The 13618-nt window shown below is 32.9% G+C and overlaps 1 protein-coding gene across 1 annotated transcript; it reads right to left on the reverse strand.

Moving 5' to 3' along the window:
• Positions 1-1167: 1167 nt before the first annotated feature.
• Positions 1168-3234, reverse strand: HELRODRAFT_169564 (hypothetical protein; the record flags this gene model as incomplete). Its single annotated transcript, XM_009015409.1, has 3 exons — positions 1168-1310; positions 1984-2484; positions 2727-3234. 3 exons carry the CDS (start codon positions 3232-3234, stop codon positions 1168-1170), a joined length of 1152 nt encoding a protein of 383 aa, XP_009013657.1.
• Positions 3235-13618: the final 10384 nt, after the last annotated feature.

Raw genomic sequence — 13618 nt, forward strand, 5'->3', positions numbered from 1 at the left:
TATAATATAACCATCATATGGTAAAAGTGTATATGTGTTGCTATTGGTGTATAGGTGTATAAAATACATATGTAGACACCCACACACACACGCGCGCGCGCGCACTTACACACACAAACCCACACACATGTATATACATACAATACCACATTTTATAATAATGAATGGGTATTACTATTACTATAAAATGGGGTATTGTCTTTTTATATATATATATATATATATATATATATATATATATACATATATATATATATATATATATATATATATATATATATATATATATATATATATATATATATATGATGTATTTATATATAACCTATATATTGGAGGGGTCCGGAGATGGTTATGACGTCACTGCTGACGTTGGTCTGGGCGTTTGTGGCATTTACCTTCAACTTCATGTGGTGGCTGCTAAAGTTCGTCTGCTGCATTCGAGATTTGATGTCGTGAATGATGCAGGTGTTAGATTGGTGGATTGGTGTCGATGATGATGAGGATGATGATGATGAGGAGGAAGATGAGGATGATGATGAAGAGGAGGGTGATGATGATGAATATTGTTTCCTTTCACTGCAAATGCTGCTATTATCATCACTATTTTCTGTTGAAGACGATGACGATGATGATGAAGATGATGGTGACGACGATGACGAAGCAGATCTGCACAACCTCCAGTCCCATTGGTGAACAGTTGCCACTTGGCAGAGTGTGTAACCATCGTCATCGTCGTCGTCCTCTCCTTTCTCAGCATCTCTATCAAGCATGTAAGGGCATAATTTCTACAACAATCCCAGCAGAAACACCAGAAGTCAGTCATTCGTTTCATTTTCGTTGTTCACAAACTATTTATTTAGTATATATTTAGTACTAAAATCTGATAAGTTCTAACGCATATATCATCATCAGAATCTCAAAAAAATAACGGATGAAATCTATTTAAAATTGTAATAAACAAATGTATAAACCTGCAAACATGAAAACATGAAACTTGTGAACAATTGAAAACGACAAACGTGTGAACATAACACATATGCTACGCAGTGACGAACAAATCTTACTTGTAAACGTTTATTAAACGTCACATCAACGTGTAAAATTTAAAACAAGTAGACACGCAAACAAACAAACAGCACATAAAAACGTGAACACACAAACAAGTTACTTGATTTTAAACCATGATGAATACGTCGTGTTGAGACTGTTCTCACACTCCCCACCTTCCAGGTACCACCGGAAGGTGAAGGCCATCATGTTGCAGTAGCGAAGGGATGACGGGTCTATCCAGGGTCTGCCCGGTGGACCTGATGATGATGGTGATGATGATGATGATGGTGATGAAGATGGTGGTGATGATGATGATGGCAGTGGTGATGATGATGACGATGTTGTTGTTGTTTGTAATGATGGTGATGACAGTGATGATACTGATGATGATGATGGTGATTATGTTGTTGTTGTAATTTCAAATAATAATAATTTTGGCAATGAAGAAGGTTGAATTCGGAAATACTTTAGAAGTTGCGCTATATAAATTATATTAATATAATTAACATTAATTTAATTAACAATAATTCAATCGAAAATTTATTTAATTAAAACTAATTTAATTAAAGTTAATTCAATTAAAATTAATTTAATTAAAATTAATCTTTCTTCTTCATGGAAGATGCGCCACGTCAATATTTTTTTACTCTGCCACTCTACAATGCTGTTTTTAAAGGTAGGCACGAAGTAAAATATTTAGTGAAGAAATAAAAAAATAAAGTCTTTGGTAGTCGCTACAATGTTAAATAAGACGTTACAGTATAATTACATTAATTACAACAATAACATTAATAATGAACGAATCTTTAAAAGTAACGAATTTAATTTTGCAGTGACAACAAAAATAATACAAATTAATTAATTAAAAGCAATAAAAAATTAATAGAGTGACAATTGTACAGGCTGCAAACAAATGAAATACGAACGCACGTGCCACACGGATTACGGAGAAGTCAAGAAATGACGTGTTGGAGATGGAGCAGTAAACGTACGTTAAGTCATCAACTATTCGAAGGTCACTCAAGGTTAGTGTGGCCGTGTCGGCTGTCACCCTTGTGGTCGCGTTTTGTGGTTTTTTTATTTTGTAAAATTCTATGTTGTTGTTGTGTTTGTTATTGTTGTTGTTGTTGTTGTTGATGTTATTATGGTTATTACAATTATTATTGTTGTTGTTGTTGTAATTTTTAAGACAGTTGTTAATGTCAGGAGTGTTGGCATCGTTGTCGTTGTTGTTTTTGTTGTTGCTAAGAGTGTTGTCATATCTGTAGGATGGATCCAATGAGACCGTCCAAAAATTGATATCTGACGAGTCGTACGTCACTGATGATGATGACGATGACGATGAAGAGGATGAAGAGGATGACGTCGAGATGGAACACTGAATCGTGACGTCACTTCCTTCTTGAACATTCACGTCAGCTGGTGAAATGGCTGTCCGAAAAATAATTTTACATTTTGGTTCAAATAATTAAATAAAGTTATCGAAAAATTTTACTAAGCATGTGTCAAGTCTGCTAAAAAAAGAGTTATTTTCAACGAAGCGTGACATACAGGCATGGGAGGTCAAGTGAAGGACGTCAATGGAATGAAACAAACATTTGAAATTATTTTTCAGTCGATGAAGTTAAATAATAAATTGATTGTTAAATAAAGTAATTAAAATATATACTAACAGAGGAGTATTTTATTTCTGTTACGATCGTCATCAACATAGCTGTCCTTCCAACTGTAATCATCATCGTCGTCATCTTCACCGCCAACATCGTCACCCTTATAGTTGTAGTCGTCACCACCATCGACACCATCGTCATTATCATCTTTATCACCACCACCGTCATCATTGTTGTTGTTGTTGCGGCTGCTATAGTTGTTGCTGTTGTTGTTGTTATACACGTCATCATTGTTTTTGTTGTTTTTGTTGATGTTGTTGTTGTTGTTGTTGTTGTTGAAGATGATGTTGTTGTCGTTGCCATTCACATCATCATCGTTGTTGTTGATGTTGTTGTTGTTGTTGCTGTTGTTGTCATTAACGTCATCATCGTTGTTGTTGTTTTTGTCGATGTTGTTATTGTTGATGATGTTGTTGTTGTTGTTGTCATCTACGTCATCCAGTGTTGACATCATAGGGGGGTGGAACAGAAATATGAAAAGCATGAATACATGTCCACACTTCCTTGCCATTTCAGTAAATTTTTTCCATTGCGAGTAAGGATTAATAATTATCATAACAAAATGAAAAAATTAATTTTATCAATTATTTACATCATGAATTAATTAATTAATTTTATCAATTATTTATTTAATATACTAAACAGATTAATAAATTAAAATTTAAAACTCGATAAAAAGTTATCTGTAAAAGATAAGAATAACTTTTTCAAATATTTTAACGTACGGTACCACTTCCAAGTTTTGTCATCTCCAGGTTAAACTTTAATAAGGTTCCTATAATAATAATAATAATAATAATACCGATATACATTGTATGTATATATTGTATACATTTATATATATATATATGTTTGTCTGAATGTGTGTGTGCGTGCGTGTGTGTGTGTGTATGTGTGTGTGTGTGTGTGTGTGTGCGCGCGCGCGCGACAAAGTTAAAATGTAAAATGTAAAAGCAACTTCTTTCTTATTGCAGCTACGTACAAACGAAAGAGCATCGGCAATAAGCCGAGCGTTTTATTTCAATACACCAACGCATTCATCGAAGCAGTGTAGCCAAGTGTTTAGGATTTTCTTTTATAAATAATTTATCATGTGTTTGTGCTTTGTGCGTTGTATAATAACAATAGTGAAAGGGAGAGAAAAAGACAGAGAAAGAGAGAGATAGAAAGAGAGAGAGAGAGAGGGAGAGAGAGAGAGAGAGAATTGAATGAATGCTTTTGAATTGTTTATAAACATACAACTTCTAAACAAGTTATAAAACACTTATGTATATTAGTACATTGAATCGTTAATAAATAAAGTAAAAAATATAGACATAATGGGCGATGATGACGACAATGATGGTGATGATGACGACGACGACAACGATGATGATGATGATGGTGGTGATGTTGATGATGATCATGGTGGTAAATGTATTAATTAATATTTATATAAGTCCCTTTCAATTTTGTCAGTATGAATAAGTTCTTATGCTTCGGATGTTGAAAGTTATTGTGAAGAAGTATTGTTGTTGCTGTGTTAACATTTATTTCATTGTTTAGGTGCGCATTATATATTTTTGTTATTTACGTTGTTGTTGATCATTTTGTTGTTGTTGTTCTTGCTGATGCATTCAAAAGCATAATAATAATTATGAATAAATAAATACCATTGAAAAAAGAAACATAGCATATATGTTTAAACATGTTGTTTTACTATGTTTGTATATATACATACATAATTGATGTTTGTTTTTTATTTTGTTTGTTTCGTTTGGCTTAGTATATCGGTTGCTACGTTTATTTGTGTGTGTATTCGTGCATTAATCTTATTTAACAACAAACACGACGAATGCATTGCTGCTCATACTGTTATTCATTTATATATTGTTTTTTAGAAAACTGATTCAGAAGCTTGAATGTTTTAAATCAAAAACAATTTAACAAGCAAAATGTTCGTTATTAAGAATTGTGTTCTTTGTGAAATAATATCATCTATGATCTGATAAACTGCACCTAAAGTCAGTAATTATCTGAAATTTATACTTGACAGTATAGAAAAAATTTCGTTACCAGGATGTGATATATATCATAGGAAGAAAAGTAACAAAACAAATCGATTTCAATCCTAAATTGAACTTTTGAAGCTTGAAATAGTTAAAACTGACCTAAAAAAATTCTGAAAATGTGAAATGAAACAATGTGAAACTATTTTAAGGAAATAAACACAAAACAAAAAATTTAAATCATTAGAAGAATGTTGTCATGTGGGAAACTATCGATAAACCTGATGGTTTGTTGTAGCTACCTTTCACGAATATTGTTAGAAATTTTAAAGCATGAAAAACATTTCTAAAGAGATGTTTTTTCAAGTTAATAAACCAAGTTATTATATTTTCATCTCATAAAATGGTTCATTTAAAAGTAAAATAAAATTATTTAAATGTTTTCCACTCAATAGTTTAAGACATTCATTTAAGGAAATGACTCTTTACAATCTTTCATGATAAATTTTAACCTCAGTTTAACTGAGGTTTGTATCCAACATGATTTACTAGGTTGAACCTCAGATCAATTCTCCTATTATCCTTATAACTCTAGCGATCGCCAAATGTGTTTCAGTGTTAAAATTAAACCCGTGGAAACATTATGTTGTGTTGTTTAAAAAGAAGCTGGCAACAAATCAATTTTAATATTAATCTATATTTTGTTTGATAGTTTATTTCATTATATTTTGAAAACCACACTTAAAAATTAATATTTTATTAATATAAACTAATATTCTTTGCAATCAACCACAGTCTTTCATTCTTGAAGAATATATCATGAAGCTATTATTTAAAAATATCAAGTACTTGAAAATTATTTCTACTACTATTTGAAATAAAATCAATAAGAATTAGTTTTTCAAGTTGTTTTTAATTAAATAGAGCATTTTTTCATGTAGATTTTCATATTTTCGCATATTCATTTCGGCAAACCTTTAAACTCCTAGTGAACAATTGCTAAAAATGTGAAACAAACCCATTAATGACGTTTGTTTCGTTGTACGCCTTTTGTATAGCAATAATACTCACCTAAATGATTTTGCAATGCTTTTTAAATAATACTCAATCTACTTAGTTTAAAAATCCTTTTTCAATTTAGCAGACCATTCATGTAAGTTATCAGAGCCTACATTTACATATAACTTAACAGACCACTGTTATAAGTTAGCAGACTGACCATTCACATAAACATAAACAGACAAATCATATTTCGATTTCTACAAGAATAATTCAACGAATAATTTTTCTTGAAAAGTGTTAAAATAATTTCCAGCTTCATTCAAATTGTTTCATGTTTTATTCACGTTTAAAAAAAATTGTCCTGTAAAGTTAAACTGATTGAAAAAAGGTTATAATTTAGTTATCCATGTGTGTTTGCGAATGGCGAATGAGTATATATGTATTTGTGTTGCGTTTGTGTTTCTTATGTGTATATCTAAATTCTAAATGTGTGTGTGTGTGCGTGTGTGTGTTTGTGTGCGTGTTTATGCCTACCTGTGGTTTCACTGTTTGCATTGCTAATTTTACAGCAGTGCATGCACGTAAGCTTACGTAATTAACGATTTTTAAGAAAGAAACTTGACGTAAGCAAATAAATAACCTGACGTCATGTGATGACGTCATTCTACATGTTCCTCAAGGTTTATTTGCTTGCTGTTTTGTAATGTTGCTGGCTTACTTATTGTTTCTCATGCTCTCAATCATATTATTATTACTCTATATAGATTCAGTATATTTGTTGTTGTTGTTATTGTTGTTGTTGTTGTTGTTGTTGTTGTTGTTGTTGTTGTTGTTGTTGTTGTTGTTGTTGTTGTTGTTGTTGTGTCATGAATGTTACTGCCACTCATTTTATCATTTAGTACTTATTATCATCGTTGTTGAAATCTTTAAAATGTAATTAAGTCAATTATTTCCATGATTGTGTGTGTGTGCGTGTGTGTGTGCGCGTTTATTCATAAAAAAATAATTCGTATAATCATTCACCTCACACACACTCACACACACAATACAACACACACATATACACAAAGAGATAGTGAGAGAGAGAGAGAGAGAGAAACAAAGAATTTATAGAATACATATATATACACATTGTTTTAATCTTTTTTCTGTTTATTTATGATTAAAAATTGTTGACATGCCAACCCAATGCCTATGATATTGTTGATTGTTAAGGATGTTTATGTTGTTGCCGACATGTTGTGGATTTTGTTGTTATCAATGTTGTTGATGTAATTAGTTGTATCAATCTATGTTATTTAATGTGACTGCAATAGCGCTGTACAATAATCTCAACCATCTCAATCGCGCTCCATCATCATAAGCAGCACTTAATTAAAGACCATCTTAATGACATCAAACAAGACACGTGTGTGTTGTGTACTAGCCACACTTTCTTTCTCTCTCTCTCTCTCTCTCTTTCTCTCTCTCTTTCTCTCTTTCTCTGTCTGACTCTCAGACACACACACAGATATTCATACACACACGTGCATACATACACAAACACACACATATACATACATATATAAACACACAAACACACCATCTCAATGACATCAAACAAGACACGTGTGTGTTGTGTACTAGCCACACTTTCTTTCTCTCTCTCTTTCTCTCTTTCTCTGTCTGACTCTCTGACACACACACAGATATTCATACGCACACATGCATACATACATATATAAACACACATACACACCATCAAGCATACAAACATGTATGTATATATATACATACATACACAAACAAACACAGGCCCAGTTGAGTTGCACATTACAACTCATTCACTCACATTTAACCATCAGCTCAGCAAAACATAAGAAGATCACGACATTGGGCTCATAAATTATTCATAAAAGTTACATACATGTACAAATATATTAATATTTGTACACGTGTGTGTTAGTGTACGCTGAATCAATTGCACATTTGATGTATTCAAAAGTATTTGCAATAATATGCATAAATTTTCAACTCAAATTAATCAAAGATTTATTTTTAAATAATATATAAATAAATAAACAACTCTCAGATATCTACGATGGCCAGCATAGATGTTATACGTGCAGGTATGAATGAGGAATGAATGGAGACAAGGCACAATTGATATGCAGCGAAAGAAGATGTGGTAGGTGGATGCAGTTAATTACACGTTCGTTTGTTTGTTGTTTGTTTGCTTGCTTGTGATGTGTAGGAACTGGACAATAATCATCATCATTCTCTTCTTTGATGTTTTTTGTAACGTGCAAGAAGTCTTATTAAATAAATAATCGCAAGTTTGCGTGTAATTATTATCACGCACGTTAAATGTGCGTATGTATGTGTGTGTGTAGAAGTGTGTGTTTAAGTATGTTCGTAGAGGTGTGTGTATGTAGTGCGAATGATGCTATAATTACAAGGCACGGGTTGTTATCTTTGCAGCATTCGTCATATTGCGTTGTGGGCACTTATATCCTGACCATGAAAATGAAAGGCTGGCGACAAAGCAATTTTGGAACAATGCTTTTACAGTGCGTAAATGATTGTGTAGACGCGCATCCACACACACACACACACACACACACACACACACACACACGCAAACAAATAAACACATACACACGTACATGCACACACAAACAGTCTGTATACAGATGTTTGTGTTTATGTGTAGGTGTGCACGTACGTACGTGTGCGTGACAGCCAGCAAGATGACATACAAACTTCGACAGATAATTTGCATGTTGCAGTCAGTTTTAAATCGTTCATTAACACCTTTCCATCTCTCCATCATTCTTCCTATTATCCATCCATCCATCATGCTCCAGCAGATTACTGGAAGGTCAATTGAAACTTCTTCCTCCTGTTTTTTTCCACTATTTTTTCCTCTCCCAATTTGTTTCTCTCTCTCTCTCTCTCTCTCTTCTATTTTTTCTCTATCTCTCTTTCTTTCTATCTATCTCTTTCACTTTTCTCTGATTAGTGCCACTGCTACTTTTGTACGAAAGTTTTAATTGTAAACAATTCACCTCCATGTTTGTCATTATTATAATTTTCTCAGCTAAAACGTGTTACTGCTGAATAAAATGAAATAGGCATAACAATTTATTACATCATCGTCATCATCATCATCATCGTCGTCGTCATCACCATCATCATCGAATCATCGTCGTCGTCATCACCATCATCATCGAATCATCGTCGTCGTCGTCATCATCATCGTAACCTTCATAACCATTCTTATCAAAAAAGTTATGACCACACTAAGGTGAACAGAGCAAACATGAAACAACAAAAATTACCACAGGCACATTTATATAGTTTGCATTAAATACATATACCCCTATACCAGGGGACCAGGGCTAGGCAAACTTTTTGCTGTGAGGGCCGCATTGACAACTATTCTACCTTTGGAGGGCCGCTTATGTGCACATAAGATCTAATTTTTCGACCGTTGATCGTGGGACAAGTCAAGCCATTTTACGCGTAGTTCGCCCACCCATGCCCTATACATATATATATATATATATATAATATCTATGAAATACACGTAAGCAAAATCACATGGTTATGTATAACGTATATACTATGTATAAACATACACACACACGCGCATACAAATGTGAACATATACAACTTTGAATGCATTCATATCAAGGTAGGGAGCTAGCAAATTATGATGGATGATGTCGTACATGTTGTTAACCATTTGTACAGCTTGATTGATCGATGAGAATTTAATTTGAAGTATAACATATGTGCACATCTATGTGTGTGTGTGTGTGTGTGTGTGTGTTTGTATTGCGTGTGTATGTGTGTTTATGTATGTATGTGGTTAGCTATGTATGTTTATAAATATATATATATATATATATATATATGTGTGTGTGTGTGTGTACTTATGTATGTGTATATGTATTTGAGTGCTTTGTATGTACAATTGTACAAGTTGACAAAAATATGTGTGCATAAAATGTGTGTATGTGTGTATATGTGTGTGTGTACATTCAGTGTTTGAAATTGTTTAGCATAGTCGTAGGAAGATGGTGAAAATATGTAAGAGTATCAATGAGAGATTGATTAAAAGGGGAGAGGGCAAAACATATTAAAAATATTTAAAAATATTTAAAAATATTTAAAAATAAAATTGGACAAAATAGTGTAGCATTATTAATGTTGAATAAATTTGTTATATACAAAGTTACAGTTTAAAAAATGAATGAAAATGAATAAACGAATAAATGAACGAAAGAATGAAGAGATGAACCAAAAACGAATTAATTGAAGAGAGGAAGAAAAGAAGATGGAAAGCTTGCATCCAGGGAAGTTCATTGAAAAAAATTTAAACAACTCTTGGAAACTGAAGATGCAGCTATAATCATCATTTCAATTAAAATATAAAATAATGCAAAACAAGAAACGTGAATATTAATTTTCCCAATTATTATTTACATTAATAATAATAATAATAAACATAATAACAACAGCAATAATAATAATTAGTTTATATAATTATTTCATTTTTTAAACTTTCAATATGAGTACTATTTTGTTCTAAAATCCTTTTCAAACTAATTTTTAAAATGATTTTTGAAAAATACTAAAACTTCCAACATTTGAAGTTAACAAAATTCAATTAAAACATTGAAGATGTGTTTATTTTAAACGACATAAAGAAAATATATAGGCAAACACAAAATAGAATTAAAACTCTATCAATTCATTTCTATCCAATTATTCCAACAACAACAAAAATTTTGTTTTCCATCCAATCATTCCAATAAACAAAAATTTTTCTTTTTTTCTCTTGCAGATATCGGAAAAACTCCTCTCGTCTTTATCTCGTTTTTGTCATCCTTCCTACACTGAAAGAAAAGAAAAAACTTATTCATCAATTTTTCATTAATTAAATGAAAATGAAAATCATCTGATTGGCTAGAAGCTTTCTAGGTCACGAATCTGGGTCAGGATGGGGTCAACTCACGTCAATCAAGAGATGTTTCTGCGAGAATAAACGCGAGATTTGTTGTGGAAGATAGAGATATCAAGGAGACTTCAGCACGAGTGAATGTGGCCGGTGGAGGAGTGCACGGATGGATGGATGATTGAAAGAAGGAATGAATGGATGGACGGATGGAGAGATGAATTGGATGGATGGATAAATTTTTATTCTATGGATGGATGGATAGTAAGATAGATGAATGAGTGTGTGGATGCTTGTATGCATTCATTCACAACAAATCCAGTGCACACACGTATTCCGGCATATATGCGCGCATATTCCACGCACATGACATAAATGCACGCATTTGTTTCTTCCTCTTTCACACAAACACGCAACAAACCACACGCAGACGAATGTGCATACACGCACATGCGTGTGTCACTTGAAGTCTGTTGTTACGTGATGATGAGATTGATTGTTTGATAATGACAACGACAAGCATGTCCCCATTGTTTACCCCCTCCCTTCTTAAGAAATTAATGCCGATGCATTTCAGCTCACACTTGCAAACATGCATAATAACTTACACACACACACACACACACACTCATACATACACACACACACACACACACATAGGTTCACACATACTAACATACATACACATACAGATGCATGTCTACCTCCACATACATACATACACATGAACGTAAAAATATTTCCATGAAAACTGAAACACATATCCTCTCACAAAACATTCTACGGAAAAATGTGAAAAAATCGTAATGCACATAAGAAAAAATTTGCGGTGTGTGGTGTTGTGTGTTTAATAAACCAGCCAACAAACAAACTCACATGTATACAAAGATACGCAAACTCACATGCGTACAACGAAAGACAAATCTACATAAACATACAGACCGTTAATTTCGTCCTAATTAAGTTAGTTTCCATCTGAACACGTGTACACACGTCCATCTCTTTAATATTATGCGCTCACCAATTTGTGCCAATGTGCGCGTGTGTATATACGTACTAGTTCGTGTACATGTGCGTGTCTGTATGTGTATTTGTGTGTGTGAGTGTGTGTGAGTGTGTGTGTGTGTGAGTGTGTGTGAATATGTTCAATTGTGTATTTGTATATGTCTGTATGTAGTACTTTACCGACATGTGTGTCATAGGCACATACACAATTATAGATACATATATATACTCATAACAGAACACACGAACAAAGACAGACAGACAAACAAAGAAACAGACAGACAGAGAGACAAACAAACAGACAGACAAAATGACAAACAGACAGACAGAGAGACAAACAGACAGACAGACATCATGTGAGTGGCACCGTCCAGCCAGCAGCAACAATAAATGTCCGATCAATCGTCTTGCAGCGAAATAAAACACTGTTGCGTCTAGGAGAATCAAAGATCATAAAACTACAAAGATGACGATTTCCGTTTCGTCGGACCGAATGTCTAATTAATCGGGGATGGGCGTCGTTTGTTGTCTCTACTTTATTATTATTAATTGGTGGATTAATGATTTAATTAAAATTAATCAAGTGTAGAAGGATAATTTCAAAGAGGAAGATGGTAGGTAGGCACATCTGAGCATGCATTTGGATATAAAGTTGTTTACTTGTGTTTGGATATATTATTTTCAATTTTTTGAGATTTCATAAAATTTTTTAATGCTGTGGATAATTTTAAGAACAGTTTGAAATAAAATATGTTTGGTTAAACATTACATGATGAAATACGCAAGAAGATGTAAAAATTTTCACAAAAATGTTCAATCAAAGAAGTGAGATCATAAATTTTTCGAAATTTTTGAATTTTTGAATGATTAAGTTACACGTAACTCCTCACGTGAATACAACACGACAGACGACAATGGTTGGTTATTCTCTTTTTCTGTTAAACTACTCAGATACTGAGAGGGACGGTATCACACATACATATACAAAAAAGTACAGTATCACACACACACGCACATGCACATACACGCACACTCAAACAAGCAGCACGCTCATTTTTAAGAACATCGACTTACGAAATTAAGAACTTTTCTTCTACTTGCATTGCTCCAATTGAATTATGAATTACAAAAAATATGCGACGAGAAATCTCAAAGAGTCGCAGATACCAAAATAAACCACGATCGTGACAATGAGAAGAAAATTCACATATTTGCATATTTTCGTGTGCCTTAACATCATGTGAAACATGAAATTCTGATGCTGCACAGATGATAAGGTAATGACGAAATGACTGAATGAGTGAGAAAAGAGAGAATTATATAAAGAAAAGAAAGTAAATGAAGGAGAGAAAGAGAGAGGATCTATGAGGTAACAAGAAAGATCTATGAAAAAAATGAATGGGTGAGTGAGTGAGTGAGTGAGTGAGTGAGTGAGTGAGCGAGCAAGTGAGCAAAAGCGAAATAAATAAAGATGAAATCAGTCAATCAGTCATTATTGATATAGACGAGTAAACAGCCATCTTTAATTTCTTATTTATAGTTTTTAATTTGCATGTGCCCACATCATGCAATTATTATTTATGAGTGTCGTCCGTAATGACAACGCAATCTTCATAAGATTCACGCAGACATGAATGTTGTTGCTTGCGTGTTAACTAAATTGCTGCAAGTTTTTAATTGATGTCATTGCTGTTGATGTAATTGTTGCTAACGTTGTTAATGTTATCAATGTAATTGATAACATTAACAACATTAAATTAACAAAATTAATTGATGTGGTGTCTGCTGGTGCAAGTGAGTATTGAGTTACTAAGTTATGTTGACATTATTTTAATGTTGTAGCGATTCTTTTTTAAAATAAAAAAAGCGTTTTGGTTGGTTTTGTTGTTGTGATGTGTTGCTGTGATGTTGCTGTTATTGTTGATAGTTTGTGTGCTGGCATTATTTATTTGATGCGA

This window comes from Helobdella robusta, assembly GCF_000326865.2.
Source record: "Helobdella robusta unplaced genomic scaffold HELROscaffold_16, whole genome shotgun sequence".
NCBI classification, from domain to species: Eukaryota; Metazoa; Annelida; class Clitellata; order Rhynchobdellida; family Glossiphoniidae; genus Helobdella; species Helobdella robusta.